Source organism: Bufo gargarizans, chromosome 2 (assembly GCF_014858855.1).
Source record: "Bufo gargarizans isolate SCDJY-AF-19 chromosome 2, ASM1485885v1, whole genome shotgun sequence".
Taxonomy (NCBI): domain Eukaryota; kingdom Metazoa; phylum Chordata; class Amphibia; order Anura; family Bufonidae; genus Bufo; species Bufo gargarizans.
Genome location: NC_058081.1, coordinates 649,113,532 through 649,135,000, shown reverse-complemented (window position 1 = coordinate 649,135,000; position 21,469 = coordinate 649,113,532). Strand labels below are relative to the sequence as shown.

At 42.6% G+C, this 21,469-nt stretch overlaps 1 protein-coding gene across 1 annotated transcript in view; it reads left to right on the top strand.

The window, feature by feature from the left end:
- Positions 1-21,469, top strand: part of LOC122926257 (usherin-like) — a 236,257-nt gene that overhangs the window by 141,393 nt on the left and 73,395 nt on the right. The window contains exon 12 of the mRNA XM_044277632.1: positions 5,423-6,061. Within this exon, the coding sequence (XP_044133567.1) occupies positions 5,423-6,061 (639 nt within the window). The remainder of the gene's footprint in view (positions 1-5,422; positions 6,062-21,469) is intronic.

Below are 21,469 nucleotides of genomic sequence, written 5' to 3'. Positions count from 1 at the left end.
TTTATCCTAAAAATAAAGTTCCTTTGTGAAGTGCAGCTGAAGCATTTATATTAAGATTTACATTTCTTGCCCACCGCGGCTCCGTGATGTCACCGGATGATATGATATAAAATTGATTACAGTTTTAAAATATCTTCTTGGGGTAATGTGAATTGGAACCAGATTACATCGGCATATTTGCCACTTTGGTGACAATAAAATAGTGTCACTTATATTGTCCCTCGTTAAGATTTTCAGCATGTGTTTTTACAAAAATCAATCTGATAATGTTAAGCACTTAAAGTTAAGACCTAATAAAAAAAAATTGCAAAGGGGTCTTAAAATTTTGCCGACACCAAAAGAAAAAATCAGCGAGAGGTAAAAAGTGAGATTGAGCTTTTCTGATCAGACGACTTTACAGTCAAATAATTTAAAGGGGAAGAAGGTAATCTGGTTAAACAAAGCCTGATCAAACTCTATAATACTCTCAGCAGCCATGATATTCAAACTACCTGGTGACAATGACAACTTTTAAGTGGTGGAATACATTAGAGAGGAAATTAACAGGCAGTTCTTGAAGTTAATGGTTTGGCAGCAGAAAAATGGAAGGACTTTGACAAAGGCCAAATTGTGATGGCTAGATGACTGGGTAATAGCACCTCCAAAAGTGCAGATCTTATGGATGTTCTTGATTTTAGTGGTTAATACCTACCAAAATTGGACTAAAAAGGACAACCGGTAAACTGGCAACACAGTTATGGGCACCCAAGGCTCACTGATGCACATTTAATCCATAGAGGCCACACCTCACCACTTACAGGACTTGAAGCATCTGCTGCTAATGTCTTGGTTCCAGATGCTACAAGAAGCCCTGAGAGGTCTTGCGAAGTCCATGCCTTGAGAGGTCAGACTAGAGTTGTTTTAGCAGCACGAGGGGGACTTACTCCATACAGTATTAGGTAATTGGTGTTAATGTTATGGCAGATTGGTGTATAGCCTCCCCAAGGGAGTAGCTATAGGGGGTGAAGAGGTAGAACTTGCTACTAGGTTCTGGAGCCTGGATGGAACGTGATAGGTGGAGGTCTGTTACAGAACTTGTGGTAATATGCTACAGTTAGGTGGAGGTCTGTTACAGAACTTGTGGTAATATGCTACAGTATGACCTATCCTTGAAGATAGGGTCCAGCTTTACTGATATGGTGTGGTGTGCCTGGATCCAGTCATAGCAGAACACATAAAGCCAACACTGTCTCATTCACCTTAAGTTTCTTCTTTTTTTTATTTTATTTTTTATTTTTGCAGTTATCACGTTTTTAAATGATCACATCCTTTGAAGAAAGTGAAATGATAATTAGCAGATAGTTATAGAAAATAATTATAATGTATGCCGAATAAATTCCAGGCCAAACCCAGTAATGTTGTCATTAATCACTGCCTCGCTGCAGCCATATTTTTTGTCCTCATGAAAATACGGAATTAAAGCATTAATTTTCCACAAATTGATACTGAGAGAAGTTTCCACCCCTAGTCTTGGAATATGCAAATTACGGGACAATAATTGAAGTGTGCAACCACAGAGGATGCGTTTGTGAATTAGTGAAAATCTTGAGGTTTAACTCTCTACACTCCAGTAAGGTGGTGACTTTGTCCTGTACAGATAAGCTTATAACTTAAAACTGGAAATGGTATAATACTAGGATCAAAATAAACAAACAAACCATAAAAAATATAGAAATCTGAATGTTACATTTTGTTACATTTGTTTACAGGTTATTTACATTAACAATATGCCTATTTCAGTTTGCACCAGCAGACTCAGAGGTGTAAGTTTAGGATCCTGGGTCCCAATACAAAATCTGAATTAGAGCCCCCACCTACCATGTGCTATTTATGGTGGTGTCTTTTCGTATTGCAGAGGGGCATATGGGCTCCCTAGGCACCAGGGTTGGGGGTTAATGCTGTCTATGCACCTCTTCAGCTAACTAGAGCTTTAAATCACCAGATTTAAAGGGGCTGTGCCAAGTTTGGAAGTTATCCCCTCTCCCTTGCTAACTGATTGGTGGGGGTCCAACCAATGGGCCCCACTAATCCTGAGAATGAGAGTCCCAATTCCCCAAATGTGATGGATCACCCTGCCACTCCATTTATTTTCTATAGGATAGCCAAATACAGTGCTTAACTATTTTTGGTAGTCCCTTAGAGATTGAATGGACTAGTGGGTTGTATGCTCAACTAGCTGCTCCATCAGATCTTGGAACAGGACCCCACTTCTCGGAATTGGTGGTGGTCCTAGTGGTCAGACCTCACCGTTCAGTTAGTTATCTCCTATCCATTAACTTCAAAACTTGGCAGAACCCCTTTAATGCAAACTATATGACCTTGTAAATACATTACAAGTGAATTTCCAGCTCATAAGTGGATGCGGCTCCCAAGCGGTCAGCAGCCACAGGTGCTATGGTGCAATAGGGGTGTCATAAACTTGACCACAAACTTTCAATTACTTATGGCTCATCAGAAACACTATCTCTCCCGAATCCCCAATACACAAGGTGGCAATGCAAACTGTACATGCTTGAGCATGTATATGTTTTCAATTAACCGGTGCCAGACACCTCCAGTGGCAGCTTATCTCCCTGGAAAACAAGAGAAAAGTTTATTATTTTTTTTATATTCAGTGTGGCGTTACACCACAGGACAAATTTAAGATTTAAAATTTAAGCTTCCTGATTGCTCAGCCTAGGTCAACCAAAGGGTTGTGGACCTGATCTCCAAGATGTCCCATCTTGATAAAAATCGGATGGACTTGCTTGGATCTTACTAGTAGAATTCTGCTGTTTTCCACAAAGATTAGCAGTTCAAGGGGTGTTTTGTGGCCACTTATCATACTTATCCATAAAGACATTTGGATAAATAATCTATTAAGCCATCTTACATGTCAATGTGTGCATCACTGGTGGGGATAACTTTTCGGCCTAGCTTGCCAATTTTTAAAGGCCTTAAGAGGAAGGAATGCACTTATATAGCGCTACTATATTCCGAAGCACTTTACAGACATTAGCATCAGATTGTCCCCAATGGGGCTCACAATCTAAGTTCCCTATCAGTTTGTCTTTGGAATGTGAGAGGAAACCAGAGAACCCAGAGGAAACCCACGCAGACACAAGGAGAACATACAAACTCCAAGCAGATGTTTTCCTTGGTCGGATTCAAACCTAGAACCCCAGCGCTGCAAGGCACCAGTGCTAACCACCGAGCCACCGACTGCCCACAGTATTAATATGTGTATTAAAGATACACACTTATTTTGCAAAATATTGCAAAATAAAGGGAAAGAAAAGTGTCTAACACAACTAGTAAGTTGTGCTAAATGTATGAGGCCATTTTGTTAAATTTAGTTCAATCTGCTCCATTTTTTAACAATTTGTAAATCAATTCATCCTTCATAGTTAGATTTACCGAAGACAATAGTGTGAATACACTAATAAATCTACTGCTTCACTTTACACTGCATATCAAAAAAACTTTCTTTCTGCCCCCACCACTAGGGGGAGCTCAGCGCATAGGAATTTATAGAGTTACCATTGCTATTAATGGAAGCTGTAAATACGTTTTTTGCACTGAGCTCGCACCTAGTAGTGGCTGCTTTAATAATGCAGCAAATCTATATTGGGAACAGGGGAAACAGTTCAGTACTAGTCTCCGTCTCACTCCACGCCCCATAGCGTGGTCTGTCTCCATAGAAAGTACACCACTGAATTGATAGGTAGTAGATAGATAGATATTATCTGGAGCTTTTAATGTTATTGATAAGGTTTGCTACATTGAAAAATGTCACTTATTATTATTTTTAGTGGAGTGGAGTATGTATTCACATTATACATATATATATATAGTTATTGTATTTAAGGTATATTATTTTGATTACCGCATTTTTCCCCACATAAGACGTATTTTTTTCCCCCCAAAAGTGGGGGAAACGTCTTATGGGGCAAATACTAATGAACACTTCAATTATGGAAGCGCTCATTAGTACCGGAGGACCAGGAAGCGGTGAAGGCTCTGTACTCATCGCTTCCTGGTCCTCCGCAGTCGGCTGCGCACAGCATGAGGGGGCTCTGTGACCACACACTGTGTGCGTCAGGTCACAGCACTGCCGGCGGCAGGAGGAAGCAGATCGTGGGCGGAGAGGAGAGGTGGCGGCCAGGAACAGGAGAGGCAAGTGGGTTTTTTATTTTATAAAACATGGCATAATGGGGCTGATGTGAGGCCATATGTGGCTGATCTTTGGAAATATGGAGCTGATGTGAGGCAATATGAGGCTGATGTAAGGCAATATGGGGCTGATCTTTGGAAATATGGGACATATATGAGGCAATATGTGGCTGATGTAAGCCAATATGGGGCTGATCTGAGGCAATATGGGGCTGATCTGAGGCAATATGGGGCTGCTGGGGGCTGATCTGAGGCAATGGGGGCTGATATGAGGCAATGGGGGCTCTTATCTGAGGTCAACCTTGGTTTCATCAGACCATAACACCCTTTCCCACATGCTTTTGGGAGACTTCAGATGTGTTTTTGCCAAATGTAGCCTGGCTTGGCTGTTTTTCTTGGTAAGAAAAGGCTTTCGTCTTGCCACTCTACCCCATAGCCCAGACATATGAAGAATACGGGAGATTGTTGTCACATGTACCACACAGCCAGTACTTGCCAGATATTCCTGCAGCTCCTTTAATGTTGCTGTAGGCCTCTTGGTCACCTCCCAGACCATTTTTTTTCCTTCTTTTCATCAATTTTGGAGGGACGTCCAGTTCTTGGTAATGTCACTGTTGTGCCATATTTCCTCCACTTAATGATGACTGTCTTCACTGTGCTCCATGGTATATCTAATGCCTTCGAAATTCTGTTGTACCCTTCTCCTGACTGATACCTTTTAACAATGAGATCCCTCTGATGCTTTGGAAGCTCTCTGTGGACCATGGCTTTTGCTGTGGGATACGACTAAGAAACTTTCAGGAAAGACCAACTAGAGCAGCTGAACTTTATTTGGGGTTAATCAGAGGCACTTTAAATGATGGCAGGTGTATGCTGACTCCTATTTAACAGGATTTTGAATGTGATTGACTAATTCTGAACACAGCTACATCCCCAGTTATAAGAGGGTGTGCACACTTATGCAACCACATTATTTATATTTTTTTGTTTTCTTCCCTCCACCTAAAAGATTTCAGTTTGTTTTTCAATTGAGTTGGTACAGTTTATAGGTCACATTAAAGGTGGAAAAAGTTCTCAAATTATTTATCTTTTCCTTTTATCTTATTTATATAATTTTAAATGAAACATTGTACATGACTAATAAATTTTTAATCTTAGTCTAATGTGTTTTTTGATTATTCTATGTATTCAGTACTGCTGCTATAAACACTTCTCATCTGTATTTCTGCAGGTCCTTGCTGTGATCGCTGCAAACTGGGTTTCAAACAAGACACATTAGGACAAGAGAGCTGTATACAATGCACGTGCAGTCCTTATGGCGCCATCAATCAATTCTGCAATCCAGCCAGTGGACAATGTAAATGCAGAGAGAATGTCAGCGGACTTGACTGTGACACCTGTATTGACAACTATTATGGGTTGGATGCTGATGGTTGTAAACCCTGCAAGTGTCACATGGAAGGGATTATCCCTGAAACAGTTTGTGATGCTGTGACAGGACAATGTGTTTGTCAGCCTAATGTTGGTGGAAGCCAGTGCGATGAATGCTTGGAGGGCTACTACAAATCCACACAGAATGGTTCTGTGTCGTGTCTTCCCTGCCACTGTGATAAATCAGGGGCAATAAACGCCTCTCAGGCTTGTGACCAGTTAACGGGACAATGTGTGTGCAAAGCCTCGGTAACAGGTCAGAGGTGTAATATCTGCATCGACCGTACCTACAATCTGTCTACGGAAAATATTTGGGGCTGTCAGGATTGTGACTGTGATCTTAATGGAACAATACCGGGCTCGGTGTGTGACCAAATCAATGGGCAGTGTCAATGCTTGCCAAATTATCAAGGAAGGAGATGCAGCCAGTGTAAGCCTGGTAAGTAATGTACAATAATACATGAAGCATATTCTTTGTATCAGACTGACGGAGTGAAGGTCTGCAGTTTGTAAATTACCCTTTGGCCTAGGTCGCATAGCTATAAGGGGTGCAGTGTGGTGGCTAAGCATGCGTTCTGCTGCTCCATTCAAAGTCTACGGGACTGATGGAGACAGAAGAGTCCAGATCAGCGCTTGGCTGTCTCTGTCAGCCCCATAGATATTGTATGGAGAGGCAGTGAATATGCTCATAGTCGCTCCATTCAAAGTCTGTGGGACTGATGGAGACAGATGAGTCCAGGCCAGGTCTTGGTTGTCTCTGTCAGCCCAATAGATGTTGTATGGAGAGGCAGTGAACATGCTCAGAGATGCTCCATTCAAAGTCTACGGGACTGATGGAGACAGGTGAGACCAGGCAAGGGTTTGGTTGTCTCTGTCTGCCCCATAGATGTTGTATGGAGGGGCAGTGAACATGTTCAATGCCATTCCATTCAAAGTCTACAGCACTGATGGAGACAGATGAGTCCAGGCCACGACTTGGTTGTCTTTGTCAGTTCCATAGATGTTGTATGGAGCACCAGTGAACATGCTCAGAGTCGCTCCTTTCAAAGTCTATGAGACTGATAGAGACAGATGAGTCCAGGCCAGGGCTTGGTTGTCTCTGTCAGCCCCATACAAGTTGTATGGAGCAGCAGTGATCATACTGAGAGCTGCTCAATTCAAAGTCTATGAGACTGATGGAGACAGATGAGACCAGGCCAGGGTTTGGTTGTCTCTGTCAGCCCAATAGATGTTGTATGGAGAGGCAGTGAACATGCCCAGAGCTGCTCTATTCAAAGTCTACAGGACTGATGGAGACAGATGAGTCCAGGCTGGGACTTGGTTGTCTCCGTCAGCCCCATAAACGTTGTATAGAAAAGCAGTAAACATACGCAATGCTGCTCCATTCAAACTCACTATGGTCATGCAGTGAGGTGTAACAGTGTCCTCCAGCCATTTATCACACATCCTGTAGATAAGAAAAAAATATTATCTGTGGGATAACCCTTTAAAAAATGAGAAAGAGAGAGCAATAGAGAGAGAGATAGCTACGAAAATATGAGTATTTTTGCCAAAATTAGTTAAAAGCAGTTTCTTTGTTCATAGATTAAAGGGTTGTAATTATACTGATCATGGCTGCAATGTCAATGGCGAGCAGGTAAACAATAAAAGGAAGGCTGCATGCGCACAAAGTGCGGCCTTCTCTTCAATCAGCTGATCGTGGGGGTGCTGGATGTTGGATATTAATGACCTATCCTGAGGATAACTCATCAATATTAAAATCCTGGAAAACCCCTTTAAGCTTACTAATTATGAAAGTCCTGTAATTACAGCAGCATCAGCACTAATTCAAGCAGCAAGCCTTATCAGTGTTAGATGGAAAAGGCAGAAGTTTAATGTGAACTAGCAGGACTGCAGCGCCACTATATCTGTAGTATGGCAGAAAATGATGGTATATTTATATTAGTGAACTGGGAAAAAGGAAAAGTCTGCAGCACAAATGACTGATAGGATGATGTCATCTGATCCTTTAGTCAGCAGGCAGTCCATCTTGTTTTTAAAATGTATTACAAATTTTAGAAAGAAAGTTAGTTTAGAAAAGGAGGAAAGCTGAAAACTGAAGAACAAGGCATTTATTTCTGATCAGATACACTGCCTGTTGCCACCTGGATTTATATAAGCAAATAGTTATGAGCCTCCTATTGGATAAGTTATTTAACCCCAACTGGTGCAATGAGTTGCTTCTCATTTCTTAAACAACCATGTTGAAAGACACATCTCGTGGTCGTGGAAAAGATGTTAGTCTGTTTGAGAAGGGTAAAACCATTGGCATGCATCAAGCAGAGAAAACATCTAAGGAGATTGCAGAAACTACTAAAATTGGGTTAAGAACTGTCCAACGCATTATTAAAAACTGGAAGGATAGTGGGGACCCATCGTATTCGAGGAATAAATCTGGCGGGAAAAAAATCCTGAATGACCATGATCGGCGATCACTTAAACGTTTGGTGAAATCAAATCGAAGAAAAACAACAGTAGAACTCAGGGCTATGTTTAATAGTGAAAGTAAGAGCATTTCCACACGCACAATGTGAAGGGAACTCAGGGGATTGGAACTGAACAGCTGCGTAGCCGTAATAAAACCACTAATCAGTGAGGCAAACCAGAAAAAAAAGGCTTCAATTTGCTAGGGAGCATAAAGAATGGACTCTGGAGCAATGAAAGAAGGTCGTGTGGTCTGATGAGTCCAGATTTACCCTGTTCCAGAGTGATGGGCGCATCAGGGTAAGAAGAGAGGCAGATGAAGTGATGCACCCATCATGCCTAGTGCGTACTGTACAAGCCTGTGGGGGCAGTGCTATGATCTGGGGTTGCTGCAGTTGGTCAGGTCTAGGTTCGGCAACAGTATGTGCTCCAAGAATGAGCACTAGACATAATTATCACACATGGATTGGCCACCACAGAGTCCAGACCTTAACCCCATTGAGAATCTTTGGGATGTGCTGGAGAAGGCTTTGCGCAGCAGTCAGACTCTACCATCATCAATGCAAGATCTTGGTGAAAAATGTATGCAACACTGGATGGAAAAAAATCTTGTGACATTGCAGAAGCTTATCGAAACAATGTGGTGGACAGGTGGTCTAACAAAATATTAGAGTATGTGACCTTTTTTTTTTTGTGGCAACTTTTTTTTTGAACAGGCAGTGTATATTACAAGGTTCCCTGCAGTGTAAATATGAAGGGGAAAGTATGACAGCTTTGTAAGTTTCAAATTTCAGAGAGTTACAAATTTCAGAGAGAAAGTTAGTTTAGAAAAGGGGGAGAACTGATAACTAGAAACTAGACATTTTATCTGATAAGATATATTACAAAGTTTCTTATTGTCACCTGTTCTACTGATTTATGCAAAGTTGTGTGAAATTAGAGACCTTTTAACCACAAGAGAAAATTCATCTGAAGTGTAAATATGAAAGGTATCATATGAGAGCTTTGAAAGTCTTTTTAAGTTCATATTTTCTATATGCAACATTTTGCAATCTATTGAATTTAGCCACTGACCATTTATAAAGCCAATGATAGGATGCGCGCATCGTACTGTCAATGGTTAATCCCAGCTGCTACAATCTAGTGTGTTTGTATAACTAGCACATACGGTAATAAGTCCTCTTTAGTGGATCACCATATTTTTCAATCTCCAGGCCTCACAGAAGCACAGTTTAGTCATCATAGTTCATGGATCATGAGCAAATCATCTTACAAAAGTGTCTCTCATGTGTTAATCATGCAAGGCTGATTTTATTTTCCCCATGGTCCACTATAAAGTAATGGCTTCAGGAAGCTAAAATGCTTATCACATTAACCTCCTCAGCACCATCAATGACGCCCTGGCCCGGTTTACAGAAAGGGCAATTGCACCCCACACTGGTATGATTTTAATGATACAGGACGTTTAACCACCAAAGACACTTTCTGCAAATGACTTCAGCAGCTACAGACGACCCATCCAGAGTGGGCAAAGCTGTCGATGAATTATGAATTGCTGACATGATCTCAACATCTGAGGTCCTTCAAGTCCACAAAACCCTGTTTTCCTCTTAGTTTTGGTGTAACGATCTAGAGATTATCATATAAATACCTATCGGCGATCTCTACTCAGGCAACCGTAGGGATATATTAAATGTAGAAGAGCCAGAAAGCTTGTGTGTAACATGCAGATTTATCCCTCCCTCTACTGTTTCCTGTCACTGCACATTTACTCTTCCCATTCTTGCTACGTGGTCAGGCTTTTCCTGTTGTGATATCTGGACTGTGCCCTGTGCTCTCAGCCAATCGGAGGCTTCAGTGCGGCTGATCAACCCTATTCTTCCCCTCTCACAGCATGTAGTCCCACACAGGCTGATGGAGAGATTCTGCAGCTGCATCCCCCTCCTCCCTGTCTCCTTTTTACTGTTTTGGTGACTTATTTACAGCTATCCTTTGGGCAGGATAAGGGTTACTATATGTTTTTTCCAAAGTGGGGAAGATGATACTTTCCCTAAATTAAAAAAATGGATTCACACAGACAGTACCAATGATTTATGAAAAACAATTATGTTTAATCATCTTTTGTACGGCTGATTCCAATCAACTGAGTAAGGCCGAATGCACGCGGCCGTATTCCACGGCTCGTGAGCGGTCCCTGGTATCCTAGCATCCTGCTGGGAGCAGAAGCGCACGGCGTCATTGGTTGCTATGACGCCGTGCGCTTCATGCCGCCGCTGCACTACAGTAATACACTCGTATAGATCATGCCAGGCTGGATGCCAGCAGGATGCCGGGCCGGGATACCACGGACCGCTCACGGCTTTAAATGCTATTGTGATTTTTTTGTCGCAAGTGTCATTTTTATGCTTCCCGAAAAGGGAATGGGGTGTGGGTGGGACCATCTGCCCCGTCACATTTATCATTATATACATCAAAAGCTGGCGCAAATAATGACTCAAAGCTCCCATAGATTTCAGTCTCAAGCACACATTGCAGGAGGAGGCATTTAACTTATGATGCGTCCTGTGCCTCCTCATATATTGTATGCCTGCTCTGTCAGTGCAGGCCCTATCAACCCAGTGTAGCACACGCAGGTCTTGTAAATCAGGGCCACTGATTCTACTGGAGGGGCCATATTACCTGTCTAATATGCGTAAATATGCAATTATATACTTACTCTTCTACTTTGAATTCTTGCATTCACGGGACACCAGTATAAGCAGCAAGCACCAGGGATAACGTGGTTGTGTTTTGGTAGGAGGCTCGTTTTGCATTTTGGAGGAGAAAAAGGTTACTAACCAGCGTGAATAGGGTTGGTGAGTAGTGTAATGTCCAAGTCCGCAGGGGATATGAGGCAGTGTTGGGCAGACATTGCACTACTCACTCTGCCTACTACTGCCCGCCGCTGTCCCGCTCTCCTGACATCAGCACTCCCAACTGCCGGCATCCTCGATTATGTGTGTAGGCTGTGTCCTCCTCACCTGTTCTATAGGGCATACACACACTTGCTCTCAGCCTCTTAATCGGCCAGCATGCCCACATCCAAAGTTTTCCCAACCAATGACTGCCCAGTAGGATGGTGCCTGAGCTTTAGATACCTAGTCTTTAGCTACCAATGAAGGTTTGATATTCTGTTTGACTACCCGTGTACTGAACTCCTCCCTGACTACTGACTCTGACTGTTAACCATTTGCCCTGAGCTCGAACTTGTTTCCCAGATACATTTGTACACAGCCTGCCCTGACCTTGGGTTGCTTCTTGACTATGAATATTGCCTGCCCCCTTGGGGTTTTTACACTGGTATCTCTGACCCCATGGGTCACCTGCCAACTACACCAGAACTATTTCAGGGGGTAGCTGCCCAGTTAGTTTCCCTGTACAGGAGTTAAAGGGTGAATACCAGAGAATCACCAGGACAAGGCTCTTAGGTTTAGCCCAAAGCCAACCCAGTTAGTTGGCACAATGGGTCCATGCCCACTGCCAGAACAGTTAGCTAATGATTTGGTAACTTAATTACAAATCCATATATGCAAACACTAATTTCTGTGCATTACTTTGTGTGAGTGGGGGAGGCTAACAAACTGAAAATGTACCCCGAGCAAACAAAAGCATAGCATTATCCCTGATACCAGCAAAATGTAGAAGTATTCTTCTACAACATTTAAAAAATTCTGTATGTCATCATGTGAAGAAGGTCATTTTTGGACGTTTAAACGCAGAAGAATTAAAGACAGAGTAAACTGAAGGGGGTTGTACAATATTTAAAAAACATAGCTGCTTTCCCCCCAAAACAACGCCACACCTGTTCATGGAAGGTATTGCAGGTCAGCACTATTGAAGGTATTGGCGCTGAGTGGCATAACCTGTCGACAGGTGTGGCTCTGCTTTGGGAAGAAGGCAGTTGTCTTCATCATGCTGCACTTATGCATAAAGACAACAGACCGGTGAAAGGCAGAGCAAATTAAAGGGATTGTACAGAATTCATACAGCAGGGATAAACTCTTCCAAAAAAGCATTACAACTGAGCTCTGTTGAAGTAAATAGGGCAGAGCTGCAATACCGCACACAAACTCTAAACAGATGGTGGTGCTGTTCCTGGAAAAAAAACTGCAAAGTTGATCAAATTCCTGGAAACCCCTTGAAAGGGATTCTCCATGAGTTTAATTATGATGACATATCCTTAGGCTGGGTTCACACCTGAGCGTTTTACAGCGCGTTCCTACGCGCTGTAAAACGCTCAACAAGGAGAAACCAATGATTCCCTATGGGAATGGTTCTCACCTGGGCGTTTTACAGCGCGTACGAACGCGCTGTAAAACGCCCGACGCTCAAAAAAGTACATGAGCGACTTTGGGGCGTCTTGTCGCGCGTTCCCGTACATAGACTTCCGGGAACGCGCGACAATGGGCGTTCGCATACTACTGGAGCCGCGTAGGTGAGACGCCGGAGAATCGCGCATACACAGCGCTCAGGTCAGGACGCTCAGGTCTGAACCCAGCCTTAAGATAGGTCATTATTATCAGATTGGTGGGGTTCTGAATCTTTCCTCTCCCTTAGGCCTCATGCACGCGGCCGTTGCTGGCCATGGCCCGTATTGCGGCCAGCAAACAGTGGGTCCGCAATATGCGGGCAGTGTGCTCACCGCATCACGCATGCGGACCCATTCACTTGAATGGGTCCGCAATCCAGAACGTGCGCTGCGGAACAGAGGCACAAAACCCTGCGAAAGCACTACGGAGTGCTTCCGTGGGGTTTCTCCCTGTGCCCCTGCACCACAACAAAATATAGAACTTGTTCTATTGTTTTTGTGGTGCAGACGGATCACGGATCAAGTTGAATGGGTCTGGATCCGTTGCGGTAGCCAGACGGATAGTGCCCATGCATTGGGGACCGCAAATTGCGGTCCTCAATGCACGGAGCAGCTGATCAATGGCCGTGTGCAAGAGGCCTTACTCAGGAGGACCTGTAGTGCACCACAGCGCCACACAATTCATAGTGGCCATTCCTGGTCACTGCAGCCAAGGGATAAAAAAAAAGGAAATTCATTTTCTGAAAGGCATTAGAATTTTCCTCATTACATTTTTTAAACTTTTCCCATTCGTTCCTCAGCTCATGAGTTTATGTTAATACGATTGTGACAAAAAGAGCAGATACAGTCAGATGATGCATTGAGCTTTTATCCTTTTTTTTTGCATTTTTTTTTTTGCAAAAAATAAAAAATACTTCCAAATCTACAGAGAAAATTTTGCAGCTTTCCTGGCGAGGGAATAAAAATTAATTGTACTTAAAAAAAAAATGGGCCACATCTACTTCTAACCTGTGATGAGTAAAAATGTTAAAGGAATACATTTGGTTCAAGTGAAATTTATAGGCAATTTGTTAAAGTAGGAGCGCCCATTAGAAGGTGCATTAAAGCCATATTGGTTTTAATATGCCACTCAATAACTGGAACAGAGGTTAAAAATGCAGCTTAACCTCCATTAAGAATATTTTTGAAATGTTTTAATTTAAAATTATTTGGGGTATACACTAATAAATATGACAACAGCCTGTTTTTTCCCTTGAAATTTCCCTCTCCCCCCTCCACGGTGCAAAGTAACCTACTGACATTTTAAGCGGCTACTTAATCAGCACAGATTATATGAAGACAGAGAAATGGAGTCAAGATTTTGCCGGGCCGGTAACCCACCTCCCCGTCCTTGAAAGCAGAAGACAAAGGTTTATCCTGGTCGCCTGTACCGCAAAATCATCTCATTTAAATATGAAAGAGGTTTCCAGAAGGATCCTGAAAATAGCAGTGGATTGTATTATATGTAAAAGGAAGGCTGTGCGCTGGAGTAATACGTGATTATTACAGCTGTAGCGGAGCTGAGTTTGTCATGCGCTCAGTTTACAGTAGGAGCACCATTTTGCATAATCTATTAATGGGATATCACAAAGCGTTACCTTTAGGCCCATGCACACTGTGCAGAGACCTTCTATAGCAGCGTGCGGAGGCTTAGGGCTCATGCACACAAATGTGTGCTGGCCGGTTCGTGCATTGGGGACTACAATTTGCCCCAGGGGCGGATTGGGATACTTGAAGTGACCCTGGAAAAATACTAAAATTGGCCCATATTGTGGCACATTATACCACTCCAACAGAGCCAAATACCATAGTCCATCACAAAATACATCCCCAAAAACTTCCACTGGCCGGCCTTGAGGAGGACTCAGGCATCGGCCCACCGGGAAATTCTCTGTAAGGTATATGGCCAATCCGCCCCTGGCAGTCCCCAATGCACAAGCACCATCCATGTGGCTGCTGCAGATGGATGCAGACTCATCCATCTCGAATAAGTCCATGATCAGTCTGCACCGCAAAAAAATAGTGTTCTATTTTTTTGTGGTGTGGAGGCACGGAGATAAACCCCACAGAAGCACTTTGGAGTACTTCCGTGGGGTTCCAAGCCTCCATTCCAGAGCGCTCCTTCTGGATTGCGGACCCATTCAAATATTTGTGGGCCACGATACGGGCATGGCCGGGCAACGGCCATGTGCATGAGCCCTTAGTAAGGAAGCTTACAGGCACATAGATTTAGTAATCAGAATTAGAGATGAGTGAATAGATTCAAAATTTGGGGAATTCAACCCAAATTTTACCAAAAGTTTGGGTTCAAAATAGAGGTGAGCTAAGCAGTCAAGAATCGTTTCAGGTCTGGTTAGCTGAGTTTTGGAAAAAGTTAGGTTTGGACCTGAATCGGAAAATGAGTACACAGAACTGACCCTCAGGCATTAGTGGCATGAATCAGGCCCCAGCATTGCCTCGACTGTGAGAAAATGGTGGTATTGATGCAGTAATACATAGATTTGGAATAGCACTCCAAACAAATGATGAGGTGCCACTAAAAGGGTTCTTCAACCCGCTAAGTACTGCAAAAAAGTTCAGAAACGAATGCTCTTCCACATGTGCAAATAAAGAAGAGCATTCTGCTCTGACCTAAAGAGTGTGCGCTGAACTTTTTGTTGCAGTATTGATGACGTAATCATGTACATTTATGCTGCGCCTTAAAGAAATTTAACCACCCCACCTCCAAAATATATATATTTTTTTTCATTTTTTATTTATTTTTGTCTGTAAGCAATGACATGTTAGAATTTCAACCGTGTGGAAACTGAATACATGTAAACTGATGATTGAGAGGAATTAGTAGCATTATGCAGGCCGCAGCAGCATCCATACAGAACGTGATAATAAGCAGACAGACAGCAACAGTGGCAAGATCGGGCACTGCCAGCAAGGGGAGGTGGCATCACAAGATCCCAAAGAAGATGTGGGAGCTGCCACCACCGTCCTTCTCCACTAATGTTGCCTCCTCCTCAGCACCCCAATCTGGCTCCCAGGTCCTGTCCAGCACACAATTGTCATCGAAGTCCTCGCCCTCCTAGCCGCTTTTATCAGACCGTGAGATATCATTGTGGGCTCCTGGCCCACCTCCCCTTCTCTGCGTTTTCCCTGACTCCAACTGTTGCTGGCACAAACATCAATGCCGTGGCTACAGGTGCCATTATTACCACTGCCATCAACACAGGTATGCCTGGGTTCACCAACCTCCTCCCAAACCTCCTCCTCAGGGCCGCCCAAATGTTGAGGGCTAACACAAGTGGTCAACAAGGAGATTATCTTGACTATCTGCTGTAGGGTGGGGTGTGGTTTTCTTGCCACAGGAAAAAGGAAGGTGCCCCTTTAGGAACGGGCAGTGAAGACTGGGAGGACTCCACTGAAAGCCTTCTTTGGGGCTGCAAGGAGGAGGAACAGAAAGAGCGATGTGACCCCTGGCTCCACGGCACTGTGTTGGACTCTGAACTCACCTCCACGTGATCCTGCTGTGACTGAGAGGAAAAGTGAGCCATCCAAACCTCCTCAACTATATTGTTGATAGAAGGTGCTGCTACTACCCACATTCTAGTCCTGGATATTTTGTTTGGAGCCCTTCCATAGTTCAGACATTTGGGCCTCTCAGGTAATGTTGTGCACTACCATGTGTCTTGGTGTAGTACACACATATATATGTTGCTAGTTTGAATATAATTAACAATCCCTCCAAAAAAAAGATTGATTAAAAACGTGTGAAATAGGGAAACGGATTTGGGTCTAAATTCGTTATCACTCCCAGATATTTTTGTGTGCTACCCTGTATATTAGTGTAGTAATCACGTATATATGCTGCTAGTTTGAATACAATCAGTCCAATCAGTAATTTTTCTGTAATTCAGAAATGAAGGGAAACTGATTTAGGCCTAAATTTGCTATCCCTTATAGATACTTTTGTGTGCTGGCCTTGTATTGGTGTTGATTACATATATGCTGGTTTAATAAAATTCAACAAGTCCAACCGTGTTGAAACGGAAAAATATGTGAAAAAACGTGATGCTCATTTTCCCATTAATACACACAGGTAGATTGCTGCTATACCTTGTGTCTTGTAGTAATCACATATACAGGTCCTTCTCAAAAAATTAGCATATTGTGATAAAGTTCATTATTTTCTGTAATGTACTGATAAACATTAGACTTTCATATATTTTAGATTCATTACACACCAACTGAAGTAGTTCAAGCCTTTTATTGTTTTAATATTGATGATTTTGGCATACAGCTCATGAAAACCCAAATTTCCTATCTCAAAAAATTAGCATATTTCATCCGACCAATAAAAGAAAAGTGTTTTTAATACAAAAAAAGTCAACCTTCAAATAATTAGGTTCAGTTCTGCACTCAATACTTGGTCGGGAATCCTTTTGCAGAAATGACTGCTTCAATGCGGCGTTGCATGGAGGCAATCAGCCTGTGGCACTGCTGAGGTGTTATGGAAGCCCAGGATGCTTCGATAGCGGCCTTAAGCTCATCCAGAGTGTTGGGTCTTGCGTCTCTCAACTTTCTCTTCCCAATATCCCACAGATTCTCTATGGGGTTCAGGTCAGGAGAGTTGGCAGGCCAATTGAGCACAGTAATACCATGGTCAGTAAACCATTTACCAGTGGTTTTGGCACTGTGAGCAGGTGCCAGGTCGTGCTGAAAAATGAAATCTTCATCTCCATAAAGCTTTTCAGCAGATGGAAGCATGAAGTGCTCCAAAATCTCCTGATAGCTAGCTGCATTGACCCTGCCCTTGATAAAACACAGTAGACCAACACCAGCAGCTGACATGGCACCCCAGACCATCACTGACTGTGGGTACTTGACACTGGACTTCAGGCATTTTGGCATTTCCCTCTCCTCCAGACTCTGGCACCTTGATTTCCGAATGACATGCAACAGTCCAGTGCTGCTTCTCTGTAGCCCAGGTCAGGCGCTTCTGCCGCTGTTTCTGGTTCAAAAGTGGCTTGACCTGGGGAATGCGGCACCTGTAGCCCATTTCCTGCACACGCCTGTACACGGTGGCTCTGGATGTTTCTACTCCAGACTCAGTCCACTGCTTCCGCAGGTCCCCCAAGGTCTGGAATCGGTCCTTCTCCACAATCTTCCTCAGGGTCCGGTCACCTCTTCTCGTTGTGCAGCGTTTTCTGCCACAATTTTTCCTTCCCACAGACTTCCCACTGAGGTGCCTTGATACAGCACTCTGGGAACAGCCTATTCGTTCAGAAATGTCTTTCTGTGTCTTACCCTCTTGCTTGAGGGTGTCAATGATGGCCTTCTGGACAGCAGTCAGGTCGGCAGTCTTACCCATGATTGCGGTTTTGAGTAATGAACCAGGCTGGGAGTTTTTAAAAGCCTCAGGAATCTTTTGCAGGTGTTTAGAGTTAATTAGTTGATTCAGATGATTAGGTTAATAGCTTGTTTAGAGAACCTTTTCATGATATGCTAATTTTTTTAGATAGGAATTTTGGGTTTTCATGAGCTGTATGCCAAAATAATCAATATTAAAACAATAAAAGGCTTGAACTACTTCAGTTGGTGTGTAATGAATCTAAAATATATGAAAGTCTAATGTTTATCAGTACATTACAGAAAATAATGAACTTTATCACAATATGCTAATTTTTTGAGAAGGACCTGTATATGCTGGTTTAATTACAATTAACAACCCCCTAAAAAATTTAATTCCAACCCTGTGGAACCTGAAAATACGTAAATGGACAATTTCAACTTAACGCACATAGGTAGATTGCAGACAAACCTGGGTATTGCTGCTTTATTCACGTATATATGCTGCTTAATAAATTGAAAGCACCCTCCCAAAAAATTATTACATTGCGACCATTTGGAAACTAAAAAGTACATAAATGGACAATTGAGGCGTGATGCTCAATTTCAACTTAACACACACAGGTAGATTGCTGCCACACTGCAGGTTTTGCTTCTGTAATCACATGTGCGTGTGTGTGTATATATATATATATATATATATATATATATGTATCTTAATTATATTTTGAACCTTACAAAAAAAAGAAAGAGAGAGGATTTGTGTGGAAATTGGGAAACAAAATGAAAGTATTTCCTTGTAGGTAGCTGCTTTAGAGGTGCACTCGCACTTCTGAAAGCAGCACTTGGCACAGCCACAGGTCCTGCCTCCTCTCTCCCTGTCTGTCAGCCGCTTGGCTTCTCTCTATTGTACACAGCACACACAATTCTTCTTTGAAATCCTAGATTTTTGTTTTACTTTCCCTGTCATTAAGCTTGATTGATTTCTGACCATCTCTGATTGATTTTTCACTCTCCCTGACTCCCTAAGATGGTTTTCCTGGCAGACACTGTAGCACCCAACCACCCTCATTCACAGCCCAGCACAGAATGGTGTTCTGCTCGGGCACCTCCCTGCCTGCTGCAGCACTGATTGGCTCATCCAGGCTGTCTGTCAGCCTAGGAGGCAATCAGGACAAGCCCTCCCCCCACTTTCTCTCAGGGTCATGTGAAAACCTTTCTTCTTCCTCCCTAGTGCTTTTCCCACCACCATGTACACTAAAATGGCGTTACAAACCGTTTTAGTCGATTCATCGGAAACAAACCCAGAAAGACTCAGATTTGTCTGCCATCCAAAAAATAGGAACGTTCAGACCACACTCAGTTCAGTCCGAACTGGTTCGCTCATCCTTAGTTCCCAAAAAAATGTTGTTATATGTTTCAAGAGAATTTAGAGTGGGAGAGAGAGTGAAAAGAGAACAGAGAAGAGAGGAAAAAGACTGAAGAGAGGGAGAAGAGAGAGGGGAGGGAGAAGAGAGGAAGAGACAGAGAGAGAAGAGGGAGAAAATAGAAAAGAGGGGAAAGAGAGAGAAGAGAGAAAGAAGAGGGAAAAGAGAGAGAAGAGAGAAGAGAGAGAGAAGAGGGAAAAGAGAGAGAAGAGAGAAGAGAGAGAGAAGAGGGAGAAAATAGAAAAGAGGGGAAAGAGAGAGAAGAGAGAAAGAAGAGCGAAAAGAGAGAGAAGAGAGAAAGAATAGGGAAAAGAGAGAGAAGAGGGAAGAGAGAGAGAAGAGGGAAGAGAGAGAGAGAAAAGAGATGAGGATTTTATGGTTTTTGTTTAAATATAGATACTGACATGGAAAATTAAAAATAACTACCAAACATTTTTTTAAAACTTGTTTAACATAAAAATGTGACTATTTCCTTTTCTGATGACACATTTCCTTTAAACATTACATTATTTCTCATGGAATCAGAATACACAGACCCAGGCGGGTCAATGGAAACCAGTGTGGCACCAAGAGGCCAGACAAAAGCATGGTTAGAAAGGGTAAGCCAAGGTCAAGACATGCAGAGTTCGTTCTATACAGTTAACAAGCAATGGGCTAAGGCAGGCAGCACAGGGCCAACACAGGTAGAGGTCAGAACAAGTAGCAAAGAGTCAATAAAGTGAGCAGGTAGAATTCAGGACAAATGGCACAGGGTTAACACAGTGAGTAGGTAAATTCTAGAACAAGTGGTACAGGGTCGGCACAGTGAACAGGTAGAGGTCAGGATAGGCAACACAGGATCAACACAGTGAGGAGGTAGAGATCAGAATAGGTAGCACAAGGTCAATACGGTAAGCAGGCAGAGGTCAGGCACCGGAGGTCAAAGCATGCAACAGGAATAGACAAGGTAGAAGCATATAGCTCAGACACCTTCCCATAGAGAAGGTGCCCTGTATTCCTCAGGGAACACTGGCAATGGCTGGGGGCAGATTAGCCTGTTAGTGTGCTGGCACTTTAAGAGCTGGGAAAAGCACATGCGCGTGCCCTAATGGTGCAAACAATTGCAAGCAGACGGGGAAGGTTGTGAGCACTCTGCAGTCTGAGATGAAAAGAATACTCCAGTGGCCCAGCCTGCCAGGAGAGAGGATATACAGCAGGGCATGGACCACAGGCATCACGTTAACAGTGAATATCCTAGCTGGATTATTGTAAAAAAAAAATTAACAGACAAACGTTTACAATAGTTGATTTAGATCTTATGGAAAAACACTATAATCTCATGAGTTGTGCCAACTGAGAACATTGTGAAATACAGTTGGGAAAAGGCATTGACACATTTATTTCTATAACTTCTGTAATATAGAATAATTTAATAAAATTCTTGTTCCCCAAAGACTGAGCTTCCCTAAAGGTGTGCCTAGATGACAGCTGCTAAAAATATGGAAAATAAAGAATAATAACAGTAAATTAGTAATAATATGTTCTATTAAACCTGGTATGAAGAACAAAATCAACAAATTATTCAAAAGTTTCTGTTGAGCAACATAACTTTTTATTGTGTGTCCTACATACAGTAGATTTTGGGAGATGGAAACACGAACTGGGATCTTGAAGCCAATAAAATAAATTACCTGCTTTGTCAAACATTTTCTGTTGGCGATGATATTGTAAACTCCTGTTGAGTGACTTTGCAAGATGTCACTTTCTTGAAAATGCTGGCAAGCTCCGAGCTTTCTGGTCGACTTGTACAGTCGCCAAAATGGAAAGAAACCTATTTTCTGAAGTTAGACTTCCAGATTTCATAAAATCTTAGATAATAAAACATTTTTTCCAAGTAATAATTCGTCTTTGATTTCTCCAATATTTCTGAGTTTACTTGATGACTGTTTCATTGACTTAATTTACCTTAAATCATGAGGTTTTATATTTCTCTCTATAGAAGTCTATATTTTTATTTGATATTGCTTTTACCAACACATAAGAATGCATTATGTGTGTCCAACAATATTACCCAACATACCTACCCATACATAAGTCATCAATATCAGATTGGTGGGTGGGTGACTCCAAGCACCCCATGATCAACTTTTTTTTCCTGCAGTGCTGCTCCCATTCAATTGATAGGTAATGCATTTTTGATACCGGTGGTTCCTACAGCTGTACCCCCACTGATCTCAAGAAGAAGGGTCCC